Below are 25,283 nucleotides of genomic sequence, written 5' to 3'. Positions count from 1 at the left end.
ATGAACCTGAGTCAGTGTCTCTGTGCTTATTCCAGTTCCTCAGACGCTGTGCCCAAAACGTTTTGTTTCTTTGGCTACAAGGACTTTTATTGCACATTTTTAATTGAACTTATGTCAATATAACTATGTCATGTAATCTAATGCAATGCAACTGTCAATACATGCAATGTCCCCCTGGGATTAATAAAGTGTTGTATTGATTACTTTGATTGATTGATGTTCTTGGCTGTGCAAAACCACTGGTACGATCCAAAATGTGAGGAAGAAGCTGGGGAACATGTGACAATAAACAACTTTGCCAAACACATAAAATAAAGAGTCATTTATTTAACATGTATTTCAATACAGTCAGTGTCGTTTTTTTCATGATAATGTATGTAGCCTTGTACAGCTACATGTGATTATATATGGCACATAAACAAAATAAAATGTGTGTATAACCAAGCAAGTGAAAGACGGAAAGAGAAAGCAAGAAGAGAATACACATTATTTAAAATAGGACAATGATTACGACCGTCCTTGCAGGTGGCTGGTGCAGATGAGGCTCTAAAGCAGAACATGGGAAGAACAGAGGGAGAGATAATATGACGAGAAAAGGTGGATATTTGGGTGGAGTTTCAGCAATAAAGCTTGATTTTAGAAAAAGGACATTTGGATCCACTTTAATGTGCCAACATGAACAATTTGTGTTAAGTCTTTTATTGTCTGATTTTCACATCGACAGAGCTGCAAGGGAGAACAGACCTCATGGTCGTATAGGAGCTATAATGTGTAATGACCCTCTGTATGTCTGTGAAGAGCTCCAACTGTTCCCTCAGCAGCACACTAGTCAAAATGAAACACAGACAAATTAACAGCATTTTACATTGGCTTTTTAGTTTTTCTTTACATTGGGAAAAATTACAGCTGGGAAAGACCGTACTTGTCTTGTGGGTAGTTTCAAAAATGGCATGGGGAGCAATCTCGGCTAAATGACAATATTATAATCTTGTCAGAATACTTTTTTAGGTTTTAGAAGAGAGTCAATAAAATATTGCCATGCCTGGGGTGATGGCAGCGCTTGGATGGATGCATAGTTGGTTAGAAATGAAAGCCATGCAGTAAAAAAAATAAAAGTGTCCCTGTATCATTCGGTTTGTTTGAGGTCCACTGTTTCAAAAACAACCAACTGCCTGCAATCTGTCGGATCCAACCAGCAAAAAACAGATCAGAGCTAGACCTGGTGCAGCTTCTCAGTTAAAGTTGTTATAGTTCATCTCCAAACGTCCTAGAAATCTCCATATCTATAAAAGGACAAAAACAAAGGATTTATAGAAGCAGATATGCAGATATAATGTATTTCTGATTAAAGTTTCAAATTAAGTGCAATATTGAAGTAGTGAAAATGACCAAAATAACTTATACAGGGTTGACTATGGTTCTGATTTAAATGCGGAGATATTCCAGCGAAAACTTAAATGTATTTATTTATTTCAAATGTGACATTTTACCAATATACTCACGCGGACCACACTTCGAGAACACTGGTCTAGGATATATCAATTAAACTAGTGTTGATTATTCATTTGGAGTATGACTTGACCCTGTAAGGTTTTGCAAATTAACTCAAATATGGCGTGCTACCTGAAAAACTGCTAGAATACAAAGTGAAGTGTCATGCTATTGGTTATCGCCAAAGCAAACGTTATGTGTATGTAACTCACTCTGTGTCATCAGCGTTGGGTTTGTGGCCTTGGAACAGCGGCTGCATGAAGAGCCCGAGCGTTCCCGTCAAACACACCAGGATAAAGATCCACAGGAACAGACGGTCAATCACCATGGCTACGTACTTCCAGTCTTGTATGATCTGGAACCAAATCAACAACATGCGATCGAGGTTGTTAAGACTATGTGGTACGTGTAGTCTCTCTCTCTCTCTCTCTCTCTCTCTCTCTCTCTCTCTCTCTCTCTCTCTCTCTCTCTCTCTCTCTCTCTCTCTCTCTCTCTCTCTCTCTCTCTCTCTCTCTCTCTCTCTCTCTCTCTCTCTCTCTCTCTCTCTCTCTCTCTCTCTCTCTCTCTCTCTCTCTCTCTCTCTCTCTCTCGTCAGTATCAATCTCATGCAGGCAGCTCACTGATCCAGTAATGAGTGACCCGACAGTGAAGAATAAATATATTTATAACTAGTTTAGCTTTTTCCAGAGGTGGATCAAATAGCTAAGTGTGTTAAGGTAGGGACACACCAAGCTGAAACCAAATAACTGACACAGACAGACCCGACTGTTGTGTCGCCTTGCGTCTCCTGCGTTTTGGCCATGTGTCGCACTGGAACACACCGCAAAGACTTCAGCCGACGGCCAAGTTGCACGTACGAACTGCGCATGCTTGAGTGGCAATAACTCTCCTTACCAGCAGGCGGCGGTAGTGTGTATTCGTCATTCAAAAGAGGCAACAACCGGAAGACAGCCTGCACGATAACCGAGAGAAGAAGAACAGACTGAGTGATATAAAAAAAAAACAAATAGCGTGTGCGTTCCATTTTCCCTCTACAGCGAGAAGCTCATGGGGCTTTGCCGAACCTGTGTCGAGAGTTGGAGTTAAATTAAATCTCAGATTTGCCTTCTTAATTGTTTGTTTATGTCGCTCACTTTCGTTTAGCTTCTCATGCACTGATTCACTAAGCTGAACAGCCAATCAGAGTGATTTATTTGATAGAAAAAGGTGTCGGCACGGCCGAAAAGACACGACGGTGCGGGACACACCAATCTGAGTAGGGCAACAGGACGCTCATCGTCCGCCTGACATCCATCGATGGCCAAAATCGGCTTTAAGTCTAACTCTTAGTGTGTGTGTTGCTCCGCTCACCAGTTCGTCACAGCAGGTGGAGCTGCAGGATTCCTGCTTCACACACGTTGCATACTGCTATTTTACTGTATTTTTCGGACACCTTAAAATACTGCGAGATTGGTTTAGCCATTTTGGCGAGCTTGTTTTACCGCACATAGAGAAAAATGTCATTTATTTTACGTCATGTGATCGGCTCTCCCGATCGGCATTTATAGAGAGCACCGATCGATCGGCAGAGAGTGAATATCGGCCGATATCGATCAGCGGCCGATCGATCGGAGCATCCCTAGTAGGAACAGATCTTCAGGGAAACATATTTGAGTCAGAAGAAGGTGAGTTCCGTGAAGGGTCTCTAAAGGTTTGTGTGCTCACATTCCATATTTTAGAATTGATTGTTGGCTAGACCCCTCCCTCCCTCGGCTGCCCAATGATAGCTTAGCATCTGTACAGTAAATAGCCTATTTCCATGCAACCATCAGTTGTGGGGTATAAGTTAAAATAGACATCCTGAAATTCTCCTGAAAACACTTTTGAAGCCGCCTTTAGGCACTAATTAGCAATAATAACCATCTTAAATGCAAGTAAGTTTAATACATTTTAAAGTTGCAGAGTATTGTGACGACCCCTGCTTCACTGCCTATGCTGGTGTGGGTGTGCCTTTGTGTGTGGGTGTGTGTGCTTCTCTCTCCCTGATTGTATCCAGGTGCAGCCTCTCTCCAGGTGCTCCCAATCTGATCAGCGCCTCCATAAAGGATCTAAGTAGGCTGCAGTGGCTCTCTCTCTGCCCGGGGAACGTAGGAGGAAGAGCAGCCCGGAACAGCTATCCTCCTGCATAGAGCTTGTTAACCCTGTTTGGTGGTCGGTTGTTTTGGGGAGTGTGAATAAACTCCTCTTTTTTCCGTACTCACGTCGTCGTCTCATCGCTGCGTTTGTTATGGCTGAGAGCCAAGCCGTGACAGTATGTAGATATTTATTACGGCCAGGATTTCTTCATTCTTTTTTGATTATGGTGCATTCACATGATACGTGGTTTTTTCTTAGCTCACGAGGTCTGGCGCGGAGAAAACAGCCAGTTGGTTTCATTTGTATGGTTACGTTCCCTGCTAGCTTGCACCATTCCATACAGCTGTCACATGATGGTTTTGCATCCAAAGGTCAGCAGAAAATGATGTCAAAGTTTAAATAATTTAAACTTTTGAGCACATTGCTGGGGGAACATTTTGAGCGATGATTGACGCCAATGCTTCCGCCTCGTTTTTATGTTCCAATAAAAACTTAAAATCCAGAACTCACATGAATCAAATATTTTATCTTAATATAAAGTTAAAACGACAAAGGTCTAAGTTGTGTTTCGCTACATGCAGCTTAACTCTGGACATAAAATACATCAATGTCAGCTTATGGCAAGGAATTACAACAACAACACATGCGCTAAATCGATAGGACGACATTACAAGTATTTAACAAATGACTGTTAACTTGATTAAAACAAATAATAGTTGGTAACATTCGGGATAATGCAAGTACGGAAGCCTCTAGGAAACCTAATGCATATTGGGGAATAGTTTTAAACGGACTGCAGACAATAGGAAAGGAGGCAGCTTGATGAAGAATTTGCAATGAGCATTTACAGCTGCACATTTTTTTTGTAATATTTATTAAATGTGGGAGTTTGGTTTAGAAGCCTGGAGCTACATTTCTGGGGTTAGGGTTGGACAGTCAGTTTGTGTTTAAGGGTTTTCTGAGGTTTTCAGAAGACAAAAATAAATAATTGAGAGGTTGAAATAATGTCACAGAAGGGCAAAAAGCAAACACTAAATTATTTAAGACATGGTGTGCTCCGTGTCTTCTTATCTGGCACTGATAACATCTTCATTTGTTGTACCAATGTTCCTCCCTGTTGAATCTTTGTCATCACCCATCTCTATTATCTGCTCTATATGTCTTTTCTTCCCTATTTCTTTCAAATAATGAATTCTGTCTTCCTTTTCTTTCATCCTTTGGTCCTATCTCTTCCTGTTCATCATCCTTCATATGTTTCTTTTAACCACAGCTTTATCTCCTCACCCTGTCATCGTCGTCTTCTGTCCTCATGTGTTCGGCGATGTATCTCACTCCATCCACTGCCTCCTCCACATCTGCATCCCACTGAGAAGCCAAGGGCTTCTGGAAGTCTGAAAACCCACTACCCCCATCTGGGACGTCCTCCACCTTCCAGCAAAACTTGTTTGCCAAGTCCTCATTCACGTAGAAAGAGTCGGCATCTGTTCGAACCCCTCCAAGTCTGACGTTGGAATACTGCCTCTTGCCTGTGCTGCTTTGGGAATTGGTTTTCCCGACGGTAGTCTGGTTGGTGGCGTACTTCTTGCGAAGTTTATCAAATTTGTTGGCAGAGCCTGGACGCCTCATGAAGAGGATGTCGGGGAGGCGGATTAAGAAGAAATGTTTGACCCACTCTGGCATGTGGTGGGTTGATGGGGAGCGGTGATGCACATTGAGGTTACAGACGGTGGTCACAATAGAGAAAGTGACCAGCACCATGGTGAACATCAAGTATTTACCTTAGAGGGAGAAAGACAAGATGCCAACATGAACAAATGAATAAGGCCTATATTTTATATCATTTAGTGTCAAAAAGGTCTGTCTGTATGAGGCCACTAATTATATCATTGCAACAACAGAACAATTTCACAATGACCCATTTGCTGCTCTGAGGCTCCAATTGTAACATCAACACTGTTAATATTTACTGAGCAATTGTAAAGGCTTCTACCAGTATTTATTCCATTGCTGTTAAGTTGTCGTTGTCTGTTTCACAGCTTATCAGAAAAGGAGGGACTATGCCCTTTAAGATTTCTAATGTGAGCTTTCTTTAACAGCAAATAGCTGGTTGAAATGAGCAGCCAACCTTATTTTTGGGATATATGTATATATCAGATATACATGAGGGGTAATAATAATGAATAAAGTCCCATAACTCATCGTACTTGCAATTTTTTCAGACTCAACTCAAACAATTGTTTGTAAGGACCTTTGCAGAAGTGTTTTCTTTACAATAATACATTAAAAAATATATTAGTTGGACATTTGTACTTTGGCAATCTTTAGGCCTTCTAGCTCTATGCAGAGGCAACCAAAATCAGCCAATCAATATTTCTTACCTAGGATCAGTGGGGCACATTTGACTGAAGGATATGTTTAAAATGTTTGGTTCTGGTCTTAGCAGTGTTTAACAGTGTTGCTTGTGTGTGATGTGTTCATTTCAAACTGTATACAAATGTAGCTGTGATCTGGTCATAATATAGGTTTGGTTTGAGTTTTCTCCAATTTATTAAAGAGGACATATACCCTCTGTCTGAAACCTGTTGTGATTGGTCAACCGCTCCGAGATGTGTAGGATATGTCCCTTCCCTTAGCATATAACATAAAATATGTTGGAGTGCCAGCCAATAGAAGTACAAGTGTGACATAGTGATGTCACTATGTCCCCGCAGCAAACAATGAAGTCCAAACAAGGTGTTTCAGGCAGAGTGTGTGTGCTCTCTCCCAAATGGAGCTTTTCCCTCTTCAAGCTACCTAACTTCACTCCTTCCACCTTTGAATTCCATGCCGTCACAGTAACCCATCCTATACAATTAACCATTGTTGTTCTCTACCGTCCACCAGGCGCCTTGGGGGACTTCTTGGAGGAATTAGATAATCTCCTCTCACACATCCCTGAAACTGGCCCTCCCGCTGTACTTCTCGGAGGCTTCAACCTCCAGACAGGGAAGATATCTGAACTAACATCTCTTTTAACCACCTTTGCTTTCTCACTGTCTCCATCCCCACCAACTCATAAAGCTGGCAATCTCCTTGATCTCATATTCTCAAGGAACTGCACTATTTCTAACCTCTCTGTAAACCCACTTCACACATCCGATCACTTTTTCATTTCATTCTCTCTACCCCTTTCCAAACATAACAAACTAATCTCTTCTCATTCTGCACCTGTCCGCCGTAACTTTCGTTCCCTCTCCCCCTCTGCCTTTGCCTCATCGGCGCTCTCAGCCCTCCCTTCCTCTGACTCATTCTAACTTCTGCCTCCAAACTCTGCTGCAAAAACTCTCCTTCCTGGACTCTCTCTGTCCTCTCACATCTCGGCAGGCTCGTCAGTCCCTCCTGCTCTCTGACTAAATCATCCGAAAAAAAGGTTGATGATATTCACCCTTCTTTTTCGGACTCACCTTTACTCACCACTGGATCACCAGACCCTCCCTTTACCCACAAACTAACCTCCTTCTCCCCTCTCTCTCCAAGTGAGGTTCTTACCCTCATTACCTCTGCCCGTCCTACCACCTGTCCTCTGGACCCTATCCCCTCAAACCTCCTTCAGACTATCGCTCCTGATATTCTACCGGTTCTCACCCATTTCATCCCACCCTCTACTAAAGAAACCCACTCTCAACCAATCCTCCCGTTCCTGTCTAAAACACTTGAACGCACAGTCTTTAAACAACTCTCCTGTTATCTCCATCAGAACAACCTTCTGGATCCGCACCAGTCTGGTTTCAAGGCGGGTCACTCAACAGAAACTGCCCTCCTTGCTGTCTCTGAGGAACTGCACACGGCTAAAGCAGCCTCCCTCTCCTCTTTCATCATCCTTCTGGACCTGTCCGCTGCATTCGACACGGTGAATCATCAGGTCCTCCTTCGCACTCTCCAAGAATTTGGTGTTTCAGGCTCTGCACTTTCCCTCCTCACCTCATACCTCAAAGGCCGCACCTACAGGGTAACTTGGAGAGGGTCGGAGTCCGACCCTTGTCAATTAACTACAGGGGTCCCTCAGGGCTCTGTTCTTGGTCTCCTCCTCTTCTCTTTGTACATAAACTCGCTCGGATCTGTCATTAGCCCGCATGGTTTTTCATACCACTGCTAGGCTGACAACACCCAATAATTCTGTATTTCCCAGCTCAGAGACCCAGGTCGTCGCACGCATCTCTGCTTGTCTGGCTGACATCTCTCAGTGGATGTCTGCTCATCACCTCAAGCTCAACCTTGACAAGACTGAACTGCTTTTCCTTCCGGGAAAAGATTGTCCCACTCTTGACCTAACAATCAACATCGGCACCTCTGTTGTTTCCCCGACTCAGACTACAAGGAATATGGGTGTGACCCTAGATAACAAACCAGGGCTCGACATTAAGGGCTGCCCGATGGCCCGGGGCCATCTAGTATTTAGCTCGGGCAATGAAGCCTCACCTGCTGGTTGCCCGATCGGGCAATCTATTATGCCAGTATTATGCAGCTCGCGGATCCAGTAATGAGTGACCCGACAGTAAAACTAAACATATCTACAACTACTTTAGATAGTTTGAGAGGTAATTCAAATAGCTACGTGTGATATTCTAACCTGAAGTGTGTGTTTTGTCCGCTCACCGCTGCATGTGATCATGCAGAGCTGCGTGTCGACTCGTCAGCAGCAGCTGATCTCTCTCTCCCGTCAGATTAGACTTCACTCGATTTTATGTCCATATCGATCAGATCCAGCTAGTTCTAGCTAATGATATGACTACCTGCTTATTAAAAGACACCTAAACAATAAGTGTCGCTATGCAACTGGGTGAGGCCGCAAAGTATAGCGCAGCATTATGCATTTGTTTACATGCCCACCGGAACCCCGAGGCATTACCAACAGATCAACGCGCAATCAACCCATACAGGACATCTCTTTCTCCACATTAAGTGTTAGACATTAGAATTGACTATTCTTGTCTGTCACATACTCTTCTTGTCTGTCACATAAGTGGTGCAACTGAAGCGGTATTGCGCTAAAGGGAAATGATTTTGACCGAAGAGATTTAGATTTGCCGGCTAACGGCAACTCTGACGTCGCCATTTTGTGTGCTTCGCGGATGCGCTCGGCTCTTCTCGACTGCTGCTCGGTCAGCTTCCGGATGAGGAGGCATTCGTTCGACCAACTTACAGTAGATAACATTTCAAATATTTTTAACAGGGGCCATAATAATGTACATAATGTTTGTTTTGGCAGTTACAACTGAATGTAATGTTTTCTACTTTTTTACATCTGGGAAGGCATTTGCCTTCATCAGATGGAAAGTGTCTTGACCAACAACTTAAGTATTTCTTATAGCTATGCAGGGCATGCAAGCGAGCAAACACAAACAAGAACAAACAAACAAGTGAAATGAAGAATGAAATTGAACAATATAATATTGTGGTGGTTCATCTTATAATTCAGTCTAGAGAATGCACCAGGCAGCATCTACAGTAAGACCCGCAAAATCTATATGTTCTAGGGGGAGGCCCCCCAAACCCTTCGTGCCATTTCGTCCGCGCGCATTTTTCAGGGCAATCTCTATTGGGCTCAGGGCCATCTGTAAATTAGCTTAGATGGCCCACAGGGCCATCTCCCAAAATCCTTAATGTCATGCACTGCAAACTGTCCTTCACTGCAAACATCGCTGCTACAACCCGCTCTTGGCACTCTTTACAACATCAGGAGGATACGTCCCCTCCTGACCCAGGAAAACGACGCAAATTTTGGCCCAGGCTCTCGTCATCTCACGCCTAGACTACTGCAACTCCCTCCTGGCTGGTCTACCTGCGTGTGCCATCCGACCTCTGCAGCTCATCCAGAATGCAGCGGCTCGTCTGGTCTTCAACCTTCCTAAATTCTCCCACACCACGCCGCTCCTCCGCTCCCTTCACTGGCTTCCGGTAACTGCTAGAATCCACTTCCAGACAATGGTACTTGCGTACCATGCTGCAAATGGATCTGGCCCTTCCTACATCCAGGACATGGTTAAAGTGTACACCCCAGCACGTGCACTCCGCTCTGCATCGGCCAAACGGCTCGCTGCACCAGCACTGCGAGGGGGACCCAAGTTCCCATCAGCAAAAAAACACGTCGGTTTGCTATCCTGGCTCCAAAATGGTGGAATGAGCTCCTCAATGACATCGGGACAGCAGATAGCATACACATCTTCCGGCGCAGACTGAAAACTCATCTCTTTCGACTCCACTTCGAGCGATAGAATTACTAACAAAGAATTACTAACAAAGCACTTATATACTAACAAAGAACTGGCTTATCTAAAGCCAGTTGAGTAGCACTTGAAATGTTTTGGCTCTATGAAACCTGATGTACTTACTGTATATGATTCTGTTTTCTTCAAGTTTGTATCTCCTTGGTCGAATGGACTTTGGATAAAAGCGTCAGCTAAATGCAATGTAATGTAATGTGTATGTGGGAGAGAGACTTTGGGAAATGTGGATTTTAGCCTTTGCAGACCATTAACATGCACAATACCCTATGCAACACACTACAGGGAAGGGAAACCCCCAACAAGCATAATAGGCACCCTTTACATATCCAATAATGCATCTTTAACTAACAGTTAAAACCCTTAACTATATATAGTTGCACACAGACACACGCAAATATAACTTACCTATGAGTGGCACTGCAAGAGAGGTGGGTGGCACTATCTTTGATATCAGCAGCAAGAACACAGTGAGGGCCAGCAGCACTGAGATGCACAGCGTGTTTTTCTCCCTACAATCAGACGGCAGGTAGAACACCAGGATAGCCAGAGACGTGATCAGCACACACGGGATGATCAGATTAATGGTGTAAAACAGCGGCTTCCTCTTGATCACAAAATCATAGGTTATATCCAGGTAAGTGATGTCATTGGGATCCTCGTTTTTGCGCGCCGGGAGCGAGACAATGTCCCACTCCCCGCTTGGCGTGAAGTCGTCCCGGCTGGCGAAGTCGCTTGTTAGGCTCAGGTCCAGCTCCGTGTGGTCGTAGGTCCACGAGCGGAACTTGAGAGTGCAGTTCTGCTGGTCGAAGGGGAAGTTCTGCACCTCGATGGCGCAGGCCGACTTGTAGATGGCGGGCGGAAGCCAGAAGATGTCTCCTGTGTTGGAGACCACAGCGTTGCAATAGAAGGACACTTCGTACACACCGTCAACACTGTAAGAGGTTGTGGGAAGATGTAAGATGAGAGTGTGTGAAATCAGAGTTTAAATGCAACACTTAAATATGGACTATTTCAAGTCCGCTAACTGTCAATAAAGTAACAATGACTTTCAAAAAAATTACAGGATTTGCAATACTGGATGAGAAATATGGATGTGGTTTCTTATTAAGGCTAGATGATGATGGTATGCTATCAATAGCGCAATGTAAAAGAAGAAAAAACTCCACGAAGGCAAATCCTGGTGAAATATTGTCTTAATGCAAGCGTCTAATTAGAGACGTTATACCACTACTGCATCTATTTTCAATGGAAAAGTGCTTAATGGGCATTATCTTTAACGCTTCAAGGGTGATGTTCTTTCTCCCGGATTACGGTAGCAGTTTCAATCACATTCATGACAATGAAAATGAAACAAAAGTACAAAAATAGTTGGCTAGGCTGAGTAAGATGGAGCTTTATTAATAACCGTGGGGAAATTCAGAAGTTGCAACAGCAACAAGGTAAGGATGAAAAACAGGACAGCACAGATTCACACAGGTTAATACAATTAAAGATGAAATCAAAGATAAAAATAAAAACATGACAAACTATGAAATAAGAAATGAATGAAAATGAGCTAATATACATATTGGGTCATATGACCAAATATAAGAAATTAATTAAGAAATGAATTAAAATTAAACTATAGACATATTGGGTCATATATACATATTAGATATATTTACATGAATGTGTGGAAACAGTGTGTATTTGTGTCCAGTAATTGTGTCACATTGTTGACCCCTTGTTGTGCAGCCTGATGGCTACAGGCACAAAGGATTGTCCGAGGCGCTTGGTGCTGTGCCGAGGAGGGATGAGTCTGTGGCTGAACGTGATCAATGCATGGCTTAAAATAAGTTACGATCCCTTATTAAAGTTACAACAGTACACAAACGGGGGTAAAGTCTTTGTATGACCCTTCAATCCACCGAGCCTAAAAACACAAACTTCCGCAGACTTTGAATCAATGTGATAAATAAAATCACAAATACAAACCTATTTGGGGCAAAATAAATGTCCCTAGAAGCGTAATTGATAATGCTGATCTGTTGTATGGGGACGATATTTTTCCGGAGACCAGGAAAATCTATTTTCGCTTCATTGCAATTATAATAATCAAACAAACCCACACTCTCCCCCATGATTGTCTAAAAGCAGACGTTGATGAAGCAATTCCTAATCCCCTTCACCTCAGCAAAAAAATTAAAAACAAACTAGGCTTAGAAGAGAGAGAATGCTGAACATTTAATTACAAAATCCCTATAGAAAAACAGGCTTATTTTGGCTGCAGATTTTCTGCTTTTAACGGCCGATGGCAATTTTGGAAAACCTCTTAATGATATACTGTAAATCCACTAATACCATACTGTAATCCATTAATAAGAGGCTGCCACACACAAATGCACACAGGCTGAAAATGTTATATTTACTTTTCCATTCAACCGGTTTTAGAACAACATAATAGAACTAGATGAACAACTAAACTGGTTTCCACTTTCGTTGGATGACGTGCACATACTTACTTGTTGTAAAGCACTATATCCGGAAGCCAGATGTGTTTGGATGGTATTCTCAGTTTTTTGATGCCTTCGTACTTCTCTGGGTCCCATCTTAGCCTATAATCATTCCACTCCTGCAGAGATAGTGTTAATAAATTATGTCACTGACAGAATCACCCACATGGGCATACTGGGCACGCTAGATAAAAAATGATTGTACCTGAAACAGCCACAAGTTGGTCGTCATGATCTGTTCTCTTTCATTCTAGAAAAAAACAATGATATCATTTACATAAAACTTAAACTTTATAAAATAAATGGATGAATTATTATAGTGCTGTCTACTGGCAGTGTTTTTAGTCAACGCAGAAACATAAACCTTTTCTTCATCTGCTTTACTTTCACATTGGTCTTGCTCAGTGTTGGGACTAACGCGTTACTGTAACGCAACTACTTTTTGCGGTAACTAACAGCGTTACTATTTACCTATTCCCATTAAGTAACGCCGTTATAGTTACTGTGATTTAAATCGGTGCGTTACTGCGTTAAATCCTGTGATGGAACTCAACCGAATCTCCCTGCAGATGTAACTTAAAGGCAAATACAGCGATGTCCTCTCACAGCAGCATGGAAAAGTGAAAGTGACCAGAGAGGAGTGATGATTGGTTAACGCGGGGTAACATTTCAGGGTAAGCCAATCAGAGACAGAGTTAGGCGGGTCTTGCCTTATGGGGAAAATACACACAAGAACACTTGCTAATGCTAACACACACACACACACACACACACGGCAACGCTCACCACTAGCACACACACACACAATGGCAGATGCAAGTATCAGCGAGAGCAGCAGCGCATTTGCAACTTGGAAATATAACCACTATTTTCAATTTGTGGGGATAAAGGACGCAAAAAATCTTACGGTAAAATGTAAACTGTGCAGGACAGAAAGCATTGTCCACATCGAAAAACAGCAATGCCAATCTCCTGAAGCACCTAAGTAATGTACATGGGGCTATAAAACTAGTCGCCAAAGACCCCACCGTCTCAACCACCGGCAGTGACCCAGATGGAGCAACACCATCTAAACAGACAAAAAACGATTTTTTTAAATCGCCACATGTCACCCAGAGTCAACTAAACAGATTGATTGCCAGGTATGTTGTTGAGGACATGCTGCCCATTGCAACGGTCGAGTCTGTTGCCTTCAGAGAACTAGTCGGCAAAAAACAACACAAAAACTTATATTTTTATTGTTATTATTTTTAAAGTAAAGTAACTTGTTACTAGTTACTTTTATAATTTAGTAACTAATAAATAGGGCCGGGACTTTAACGCGTTAATTAAGATTAATTAATTACACAAAAATTAACGCATTTTAATCGCACTTATGTTTGTACCGCGGAACGTTTCTCACTGGATGAGTTTCAGGGGTACCGATTATACTGGAGCACCAACTAACGTTCATGACTTCAGACAACAACAAACCACAGTGAACAATAGTCAAACATGAACGAAGAAGCTGATGAGACCGCTTTGGTTGGCCCCGTGGATGGGACATTTTGTTTTAAAAAACGGACGGATGGAAGCGTCGATAAGAGCAAGGTTGTTTGCAAATTATGCAAAAAGGAATTTGCATATCACCGCAGCACATCAAGCCTCAAGTATCACCTCAATGCAGAACCTATAGCAGCTAGCGTGGAAGCTAGCCTGGACGTTAGCCCGACTCGGAGTACAAGGACCCACACCCATTTCGCATTGATCAAACAGTGGCCTATGCAACAGAGAGATTTTATTTTTCATCAGGATATTGGAAGAATAGGAGGGATTGAGGTCAATCACTGGCACTTTTTTATTTTATTTTAAATGGTAAAGTACACTTTATGTTGAACTATTTATTATGTTATTGGTGCAACTGGCACTTTATGTTGAACTGTTTATTGTTTTGGCCAAGGTTATTGAGAGAGTTGGACTGAAATGTATTAGATTTTTTAAATCAACTGTTGGTAAATCAACAAAGTCTGTTATGGCCTCTGAAGCAACAGAGAGATGTTTTTTAATAGTCAGGGTTTCCAATGTTCTGAATGTACTTGAAAGTATTGTGTTTTACTTAAAAAACAAAGTGTTATAGTTTACAGAAGGTCTACCTACCTATAGGCTACCTGAGTCTCTGAAATGTACTATATTCCTAAATATGCTATTGCTACACTTTATGGCAAAAATTGCACTTTTCTGTTGGTCTTGGTTAAGTACCACCTTGAAAAAAATAAACAATGTTTTGTTGCATAAGCTTATGTCATTATTCAATGGTATGCTAAAATCCATGTGAAAAAAATTGCTTCTCACTGTTCTCAGGTCAAATATTTATATGTGATTAAAAATGCGATTAATTGCGATTAATTAATTACAAAGCCTTTAATTAATTAGATTAATTTTTTTAATCGAGTCCCGGCCCTACTAATAAAGTAACTAGTTACTTTTTTGAGAGCAGTAACTATAACTATTACTAGTTACTTTTTAAAAGTGACTTGCCCAACACTGGTCTTGCTACATAATCTGCACTATTTTATTCTAATCATTCTACTGTTTGTTTTGGCACTATTTTTATTTTTGATTTGTTTTATGGTTTTATGTCCTATATAACTATGTTGCAATGTTGGAGGAGCTTTTCTAGCCATTTCTACACTCTAGCTACTGAGCATATGACAATAAAGCCTTTGAATCTTGAATCTTGGGGACAAATAGCATACACAAATGTCACAAAGGTAGATTCAATACAGAACTGAAATGTATCTTATTCTGCAAGAGTTTCAAATTGCACACCCAGTGAAAAAATATGTGTGGTCAAATGAGAATATAACAAATTGTACATTTTAATCTAAAAAAACAGATATCTACATCTGAATGCAGAATCTGTTGACAACGGGCTTTGTGGTCACGTATGATCGTGGAGAGCAAAAAAGGCTGAACTCATTTGCCAAAGTACAATCTTGAACACTATCAACTGAGGTCTATTTAGCTTTTAATTACACTTTTTCTAAACTGTTTTTCTGCATTGAAAAATAGAAGAATCCGGTCATAGACATTGTCTGCCCAGCAACAACTCCAGTCTCATGACTCAAATTGTTAATTGAACTGTAAACAATGCCTGGAGCAGGGAGAGAATGTGGGGCATCTGGAGGTCAGCTAGCTTCACCAGACTGCTAAAATATAACCTGTTATCCCCAAAGTATAAAGCATTGTCAGACCAACAGCTGATTAGTTCCAAGATTGTCTAAAATGTAGTACTGACATTTATTTTGGGTTAACCCTAACCCTAACCCTTCCCCCCAACCCTAACCCTAACCCTAACCATTGTGATTGTGAATTCCCCATTGTGATTGATGTGCTGTTTACACAAGAACGACACGGGTTGTATCTGCTACTTTTCTCTCGCGTATAGCCCGTTCGTTCACACGAGGCCGTAACGGAACCGCGGAAACTGGTCCCAAGGTGGATAGATCTGCAAATGGAACGCTCTGGGGGGCCAAGCGGCTCAGTGTGTACGTCTATACGATCATTTCCTGATAACGATGAAGCCATAGCCCCACCTCTCCCCACCTCTGCTGCTAACTGCTGTAGCATGGTCAGTAGATACTGTCAGTAGATGGTGACACCAAGTGTAAAATATTACTTCATGTTACAAGTTTGTTATGAGCTGTGATGCACAAGAACAGCTGTAAGATTTATATCATAAACATCACATTTAGGATGTTGGTTATCAAATAGCAGTTTGTTAGAATTTAAGTACATTTAAGTGCTCTACTTAAGTACAATTGTGATAAAACAGACATAAAACATAAACAGAAGGGCAACCATGGCAACCACACTCGAGGGTCTTCTTCACTGCTTTTGGTGTATTTTGTGGCGGAAGTACAGCGCCACTTACAGACCCGGCATATGTACTACAGAGTTTCCAGCGGGTCGAGCGGTCTCGTGTGAACGGACACGTTAATTGAGCCGAATGCGTGTGAACGGAATACTTTTTTGATATCGAATTCGGTTTGTTTGCGTTTGCGTTCCCGTATAAATGGGGTCGTGATGTAAACGAAAGGTCACAGTGTAAACAACACAGGTGTAAATAATCAAATTAATGATGGCTCAATTCCATTTAGCTGCTTTGATGCGTTCTTCTCACTGTCTCTCTGACTGGGGCACTTGAATAGAGCTGAGCCACTGTCAGTCTTATGATTAACGCCTTTGCTTTTTACTATAAACTGTAAAAATGTCTACTATAAGAAGAGCCTTTTGTAGATTCAAGTAGAGTGCCATACACATTTTTTTAAAACTTGTACAATGAAGTTAATGAAGTTAATTAACCTCGTAAAAAACGTGATAAGGGTGTCGCGCCCCAATGGAGATGTCAATCAAACACAGCTGCTACCCATCCACAGCGCACTAATCAGGGCACTTAAGTGAAATCACCTGTGTGGGGGCCTAATGGGCCTGCAGGGGCTTTACGATGTAGCATGCACAGTATGACTGATGGCAAAAGTACCCCTAATATTATCCTAAAAGACTTAATGTTGAAACCAAGTGTAAAATATTACTTCATGTTACAAGTTTGTTATGAGCTGTGTGCACAAGAACAGCTGTAAGCTTTATATCATAAACATCACATTTAGGATGTCGGTTATCAAATAGCAGTTTGTTAGAATTTAAGTACATTTAAGTGCTCTACTTAAGTACAATTGTGAGACACTTGAACTCTACTACATATTCTCAATTTTTCTTCTACGTTCAACTTCTACCCCACTACATCTCAGAGGTCAATATTGTACTTCCACTACATTTTTCTGCAGTAACTTATTACAAAAATATATGATCAACAAATAATCATGTATTATTATTAAAGTACAATTCACACAGTACATGGCAGTAAACCTCTTTTAATAGCTGCACCTTTAAAGTAATGAACACAACAATGCGTCACTACTCAATTAAGTAATAACATATATTATTCTGAAATAAGAGATTGTGTGAGTCATTTTGATACAATAAATACAATTTGAAACCTATACTATCTTACTTTACTGAAATTAGATTTTTAGTGCGAGATCTCTACTTGTAAAATAGTTGTTCCACACTGTAGTGTTGCTTCTTTAACATAAGTTCAGATCTGAATACTCTGTCCACCTCTGTCAAACAGGTAGAAATAAGGAGCATTTTTGTGAGAGACTCAGGGCTTTTGTCAATATCTGAATAAAATCAAATATACTTACGATACTGATGAGCTGCGCCAGAGACACCTGTATGGAGATGGTGACCTGCTGCGTCTTATTGATGGCCGGTCTGATCAGTTTGTTGTAGCGCTCTGGACTCAACAGGTAGTTCACCAGCCGCTCCTCTGCATTCTCCGCCCTGCTGCCTACAAGCCACAATGCAGAGGGTTGGAAAACATTCAATTTTGAAAGGGCTTTGAATCCCAAAAATAAAAATGTTAAGTTGTATTTTAAATTTTTCAATTTATTTTCAATTTTCACTTTGAGGAACTCCTGAACCCGACAACTCCGCCCTCTATGTTAGAGGCAGAGTTTGAGTATGACGGGGGATCGACACCAATCTCCCGGGGGGAGGTCACCGAGGTCGCCAAACAACTCCTCAGTGGCAAAGCCCCGGGGGTGGATGAGATCCGCCCAGAAATGCTGAAGGCTCTGGGTGTTGAGGGACTGTCATGGTTGACACGTCTCATCAACGTTGCGTTGAAGTCGGAAACAGTACCGAAGGAGTGGCAGACCGGGGTGGTGGTTCCCCTTTTTAAAAAGGGGGATCAGAGGGTGTGTGCCAATTAGGCTTGGGCGGTATGACGGTATTACGGTATACCAGGGTATTTCGAAATACCGTCGGTATGATTTTCAATACCGTGACGTCACAGACTGTGCGCCAAATCACAGATGCGTTTCATTCTATTACACTGACACGGAGTTTTGACGGGGACGACATTGGTTGTAATGCACAGCATGCGCCAGCAGAGGGCAGGGGAGGGCAGTCCGTCTTTCCCGCTCTCAGAGCTCAGCACAGAGCTGAGCTGAGCAAGATGGCGGCAGCATTTGCCGGCCCCGAACTCGGACAACTAGTAAAAAAGAAAAACGCCTCTGCGCCTGTTTGGGACTATTTTGGGTTTACTCGTCGCCAGTGACTTCATCCAGCACAACGAGAGACAGAGGCACTTCTTTGGGAATGTTTAAAATGGGGTGAGTGAGTGTTGACATTTTTTAATCCTATGCAACTGGTTGATGGTTTTGTAGTCGAGGTCGGACGGTTTTAAAAACGAAAGCATTTACGTGCTAAACATTCACGCGAGTAATCCAATGAATCAAATGGAAATAAGGTTTTTAACACATGCACGGAATAATATTGCCAAACTAGTTAGTGAATGTAGCAAACTTTATTCAATAAGTCAAGTATTTACTCCCGGAAAATGTTTATGTATGATGATATATTGTTAACTTAGCTCACTATGGAAACAACGTCGTACATCTACAAACGCGTCCTGTATCCGATCTCAAAATGTGCCATTTGCACAATGTGTCATATATGCAGCCCTTGTTTTGCACTTGCGTGCACGTCGCTTCACTTTGCGAGCGTCTACCGGCTCGGGCTGCATTTTACACCGAACATATAATATACCATTCGAAACATCTATTTTCCGCCGAACGCCACCTCACTCAAGTCGACCCAAGTCATACCGTCAGTGGCGGCTGGTGGAAAATATTTTTGGTGGGGCTGTTGATATAGTGAGTAAAAAAAAAATATTTGGCAGAAATTACCCCTTAAATTGGGACTGATACCGTCATATACCGTATACCACGGTATGATGTCAGCAAGGTATGACGGTATGAAAAAAATGATACCGCCCATGCCTAGTGCCAATTACAGAGGCATCACACTACTCAGCCTCCCCGGGAAAGTTTACATTAAGGTACTCGAAAGGAGGTTCAGGCCGATTGTCGAACCTCAGATTGAGGAGGAACAATGTGGATTCCGTCCTGGTCGTGGAACGACGGATCAGCTTTTTACTCTCGCAAGGATCCTGGAGGGGGGCTGGGAGTACGCTTATCCGGTCTACATGTGTTTTGTAGACTTGGAGAAGGCGTATGACCGAGTTCCCAGGGAGTTACTGTGGGAGGTGCTGCGGGAGTATGGGGTGAGGGGGTCTCTACTCAGGGCCATCCAATCTCTGTACTCCCAAAGCGAGAGCTGTGTCCGGGTCCTCGGCAGTAAGTCGGACCCATTTCCGGTGAGGGTTGGCCTCCGCCAGGGCTGCGTTTTGTCACCAATCCTGTTTGTAATATACATGGATCGGATTTCGAGGCGTAGTCGTGGGGGAGGGGGTCTGCAGTTCGGTGGACTAAGGATTGCACCACTGCTTTTTGCAGATGATGTGGTTCTGATGGCTTCATCGGTCTAGGACCTTCAGCACTCACTGGATTGGTTCGCAACCGAGTGTGAAGCGGCTGGGATGAGGATCAGCACCTCCAAATCTGAGGCCATGGTTCTCAGCAGGAAACCGATGGACTGTCCACTCCAAGTAGGGAATGAGTCCTTACCCCAAGTGAAGTTCAAGTATCTCGGGGATCTTGTTCTCGAGTGAGGGAACAATGGAGCGTGAGATGGGTCGGAGAATCGGAGCAGCGGGAGCGGTACTGCAGTCGCTTTACCGCACCGTTGTGACGAAAAGGGAGCTGAGCCAGAAGGCAAAGCTCTCTGTCTACCGGGCCGTTTTCGTTCCTACCCTCACCTATGGTCATGAAGGATGGGTCATGACCGAAAGAACGAGATCGCGGATACAAGCGGCCAAGATGGGTTTTCTCCGCAGGGTGGCTGGTGTCTCCCTTAGGGATAAGGTGAGAAGTTCAGTCATCCGGGAGGAACTCGGAGTTGAACCGCTCCTCCTTCGCGTCGAAAGGAGCCAGTTGAGGTGGTTCGGGCACCTAGTTAGGATGCCACCTGGGCGCCTCCCTAGGGAGGTGTTCCAGGCACGTCCAGCTGGGAAGAGACTAGGGGTTAGACCAAGGACCAGGTGGAGGGATTATATCTCTTCGCTGGTCTGGGAGCGCCTTGGGATCCCCCAGTCAGAGCTGGTTGATGTGGCCAGGGAAAAGAAAGTTTGGGGCTCTCTGCTGGAACTGCTACCTCCGCGACCCGACCACGGATAAGCGGGAGAAGATGGATGGATGGATGGATTTTCAATTTAAATGTATTTATTTTAAAAGGTAAATACATATCATACATTTAAAAATACAAAAAATACATGTTAATAAAGATGTTGTTGTCTTTTTATGTCCCTGGCAATGACTTCAAATGCAACAATTATGTGTGCGTGTTAGCGTTGCTGTTCCAAGCGTGACATCACAGTTTGTTTTCAGTTCAGAGTCACAATGATGAACAATAAACAAGTTGGCTGTAAATGAAGTAAATGTTTCCAAAGGGGCATTAAGGTGGAATCCCGTGTTCTCTTGATAATGCCAGTGTGTATGTGTTGGTGCTTCTTGCGGTCTCACGCTTCACTGCAGGGTTTTAGAGCAAAAGAACAAACAAAAAAACCCAGTCATGCATCCTCCCCCTGTGAGAGGACCCCTGAAGCTTTGTGTTTCCTCAGCCCTAAATTATTGGTTATGTAAAAAGTGATCGTATGAATAAGTCAGAAGCAAAATGCTCTCCTGGTTTCCCTCAGCCATTGTGTCTACATTGTCAATCAAACTGACAACAGCGGAAAGCGCGTTAAATATTTGGAATGCTTCAGCCCCTCTGTGCCACATGAAGTTTCTGCTGTGGTAATATCACATGCAGCGAAGGCTGAGTGAGCTTCGATGTTCTTTTTCCAGAACAGCACCCTGCTGTACCAAGTTTTCATGTCACATTCAACGGCAAAAGCTTCAGCTATTTTGAAAGCAAGAGAGGCAAGGGAATCTGGAACTTAATGGAACTTCAGTCTAAAGTTTATTTCGACTTAATAATTAATTGGTTGATAAATTATTGTTGAATTCACGTCTAAGAACCTGAGTCTTTAACACAAGAGGAAGATGTAAGTTAAACTGAAGGTTAACATAGTAGTAAGAGGCCTTAATCATATTTATATTCCATTTGAAGTGACTTTAAGTTAGCTACAATGCTTGTATTTAACGTATAACCATGTTTGGGAAAGTTTAAGATTATACCTTGCAAATTATTCAGTTATGATGTAGTATATACTGCAAAAATGTGTAACCTATTGGGAAAGAACACAAGGGGTAAGGTAATAATAAAGGGAAATTCAGCACACTTTGATGTACATTTCCCATCAGTTCGGATGCTAAAGAATGTCTCTATGCGTTCTATGTTGACCAAGAAAGCATTGCTTGTATTGCAATGTATACAAAAGCAAAAATGGTACCCCAAAGTATGAGTGCAGAGGATGTTATGGACCAGGATGCACATTACAGTGTTATGTCTAATACAAACATTCGATCGTATTTATTCATGTATATGATTGAAGTAATGCAGCAAAGAGAAGCCAAGGATGTTGCTGCAATACATTTGCAAGAAGATAAGCCCAAATGGGGATGCTTCACCATCAGATGCTTATGCCCAATTGACCTTGGTACATAATGGGAATGACAACTGATAATAGCATGTTCTGTCAAATATTTAGGCGTGTTATGGTAGTAGCAGCTAATGTAGCATCAAGCTGCCATTTTTCAGTAGAAATGAGGAGGCTACAAACGTCTTTTAAGCTCACTTTTCTCCAAACCCCCGGATTTTAAACAAGCAGTCTTCAGACCCAGCAAATGGCTCAAGTGACATCTTGAAGAAATTTGCAATTTTTCACAAAGCTCCCTCTAGGGCCAAAAGGGCTCTTTATAACTTCCAAAACAGACTATGATGTATACAATTGATGAAGTTGTATATTTTTTTATAACTGGTTTGTTTTACGACAGATTCAGTAAAAGCACAGATGCTGAGGAATAGTGCCGAACATTATTGCATATAACAAGAGCTGGTCAAATCACCAGTCCTTCGGGGAAATACAAACACTCACAACAACATGGTGAAAGATACAGTGAAGTGCTATGCGCCTTCTTTGTGTATTACATCATTTCAATAATTCAAAGCTTGATTCTAGTGTATCTTTGCCTTGATGGATGTAACAGAATAATGCTTGGCTGTGTTTCCTGTCATATCGGATCTTTGTCAGAGTCCATTAGTTGTCTGTTGCGCAGATATGAATGTCGATGGCTCAGATTTTTTTTTTTTGTCTCATTAATTATTTTCCTATTGAGCTAAAGCGAAAGAGAAACCCACCAGCTAATGCAATTTCATGGAAAAAACCCTGAAAGAAGGTCAGGTTGAAAAAAAAGAAGCTCTCCTTTTAGGACACTGGTGAAGACAGCCAAGTGTTCTGCATAAAAGACTGTGCTCTCTTGGCGGTAGGTATAAAATAGCCTCCTGTAAATTATTCAAGGGCCCATCTGCTTTTACTTACAAGTATCTTCAAAGTATGAACCACAAACAGTTTTTTAGGACCCTGTCTGTGAGGAAAAGTTAAGAGTTTGAATATAGAAACTCAACTTTGTCATCAGAGACATACCAAAAGAGATTCACAGGGGTCCGCTGAGTGTCTTAAAGTAGCGCTATTATGCTAATTGAACAACAAGTGACATCTTATGTAATTTCCAGGTTTCATAATTGTATTTCTACTGTGATATGTTAACATGCTTGGATGTTCAAAAAGTGCTTTATTTTTAATTCATATTGTTTATCTGATTGGTTAGCTGGCAGGCTCTGTTGTGATTGGTCAACCGCTGAGAGATTTCCCGCCCATTAGCCTATCACATACAATGTATGAAGCCAATAGAAGCTTGAGTGTTACATAGTGATGTCACTATATAACGCAAATGTAAAAAAGGACTATTATCAAGGTGTTTCAGGCAGGGGGAGTGTGTAGGAGAGGAAAGGGTAAATCCCAAAAAGCACAATAGGGCCTCTTTAAGTCATGAGGGCTCACACTTATCACCAGGCTCTATACCCACAATGTAAACGAGATGTCACAGAATACAAATATGTCGCAACATTTGTATCAGCAACTGGTAGCCTACCAATCACATCAGGAACTGTTTTTGCTCTTATGCTATTTAAAGACACACATAGCGAAGCCTAGCTATTATTAATGAAACTCAGGTCATGTCCTTGATGTTCTCTCTGGAAAAGGGGGATGTGGGCAGCTGGAGGAGCTGTTATTCTACAAATAAACTACACCTGATGGGGTATTTGGTAGTGATGTTGATATCCTGTTCCACTCAATTGTATTTCAAATGTGGCTGGTTAAAAAATCAAGTATATTAAATAGAATTTCAGTAAAATAATGTGTATGATATTTCTGGTATGTGGAGAAGAGGTTGAATTATGTATTGTGTGTAATGCATTGCATCATCACAAAATAAAAAACAGCAGTTTGATCAGTCTGTCCTCTCAAAGACTTCTCACAGTTGGATTCACAGTAATGAACCTTTCATAGCAAACAAGCCTTCTGGATATATTCTCATTTCATTAAGAGCCCATTTCAAATTAGTGACACCTTTAATGTGAACTGTGCATCGTTATCTACAACAAATTCGTATTATTGGGTAAGTTATCAGCTCACTGAAACCTAATAAAGTCAACTTCCTGTGTGTGTGTGTGTGTGTGTGTGTGTGTGTGTGTGTGCGTGTGTGCGTGCGTGTGTGTGTGCGTGCGTGTGCGCGCGCGCGAGCGAGCGAGAGGGGGGGGGGGTACTGAAGTGTGTCTTCATCTTTTTGCATAATTGCAAAATTGTCTGTGCATCAGCACCATGGATATTGTTTAATGATGGACAGAACATTTACATTTGTTAAACGCATTTGTACAATAGCTGACTATATCAATAATACTAATTTGGAAAATCACAACGCGTTTTTGTGGTGAAAATATAATAAATAAGAAAAAAAATTAAAACACTCGTTTTAATACGTCACCACACAGCCATACTTTGACAGGGGAACTTACTTGTGAGAGAGAGGATGAAGAGCAGGAGGACAGCGCTGGAAGTCATCTCCTTTCCTGGAAGACCTTGCTACTTTCTTATATTGTCTTCCAAAAAAACTGCATCGACAGTGAACAGCTGAAATATACAGTGTTAATACTCCGTCCCGATATCGTAAGCCTTTTTACAACTCACTTCTTTCCACGCGGAGTGATCTCCTTTTACCGGAATACTCAGCAGCGCCAAACCATAAAAAAGAAACTTCTCTAATATGATAAAGAGGTTATTTGAAGACAATGTTTATCTGCCAGAGACAACATGTTGGTCTTTTATTTTATAGATGACTACTATAGAAGCTGTGCTGTCCATTGTGCGAAGCCACGGGGAAATTTAACCGATCCGAATACAGCTGTCCGACTGAGTGCCGCTCTTGTCGTCCATACAAATAAAATCCGTATTTAACTTCTTCTTCTCTGCTTGTAGGCAGCCACGCTCACCTGCGCTATTCCTTCGTCTCTGTTAAAAAGCAGACAAGTTTAAAATAAATTCGGCACAGTGGCAGAAAGAGCAGCGTGAACGGGAAGGATACTCATTGTACATGTGTTTCCCACGAAACTCCGTGTGGCCCCGAGGTGAAGCCAGGAGGAGGAGGAGGAGGAGGAGGGTGTGAGCGCGCGTGTGTGTGTGTGTGTGTGTGTGTGTGTGTGTGTGTGTGTGTGTGTGTGTGTGTGTGTGTGTGTGTGTGTTCCTCATTGAGCTCCGTCACGGCTTCAACTGATGTAGACAGAGCTGCCAGTCGGTTAGCTGAGCCAGTGGTGCTGTGGTAGTCGACTTATCATGGCACTAAGCGAACACAAACTTCGACCAGAAAAGGAGGGAAACGCGCACGAGACCACAGTACAGTGACCGTAACCG

General features: G+C 42.2%; 1 protein-coding gene across 1 annotated transcript; it reads right to left on the bottom strand.

Annotated features, from left to right (window-relative positions):
• Positions 1 to 307: 307 nt before the first annotated feature.
• Positions 308 to 25,075, bottom strand: LOC307016920 (neuronal acetylcholine receptor subunit beta-2-like). The gene is made up of 8 exons (XM_079646303.1): positions 24,392 to 25,075; positions 17,611 to 17,756; positions 12,570 to 12,614; positions 12,374 to 12,483; positions 10,278 to 10,804; positions 4,891 to 5,384; positions 1,704 to 1,846; positions 308 to 1,283 (listed from the first exon to the last, which is right to left on the bottom strand). The coding sequence occupies exons 1-8, from the start codon at positions 24,435 to 24,437 to the stop codon at positions 1,268 to 1,270; spliced, it is 1,527 nt and encodes a 508-aa protein (XP_079502429.1). The 5' UTR covers positions 24,438 to 25,075; the 3' UTR covers positions 308 to 1,267.
• Positions 25,076 to 25,283: the final 208 nt, after the last annotated feature.

Source organism: Notothenia rossii (genome assembly GCF_949606895.1).
Source record: "Notothenia rossii genome assembly, chromosome: 1".
NCBI lineage: Eukaryota > Metazoa > Chordata > Actinopteri > Perciformes > Nototheniidae > Notothenia > Notothenia rossii.
Note: the sequence above shows the minus strand (reverse complement) of the source record. Positions and strands in the feature narration are given on the sequence as shown.

Excerpts from the sequence above, each read along its gene's own strand:
- LOC307016920 (XM_079646303.1), bottom strand. The coding sequence starts at position 24,437 with ATGACTTCCAGCGCTGTCCTCCTGCTCTTCATCCTCTCTCTCACAA. Across the intron at positions 10,805-12,373 it reads GATATAGTGCTTTACAACAA|TGTTGACGGTGTGTACGAAG; the intron begins GTAAGTATGTGC and ends AACCTCTTACAG. Across the intron at positions 5,385-10,277 it reads TCTTGCAGTGCCACTCATAG|GTAAATACTTGATGTTCACC; the intron begins GTAAGTTATATT and ends TCTCCCTCTAAG.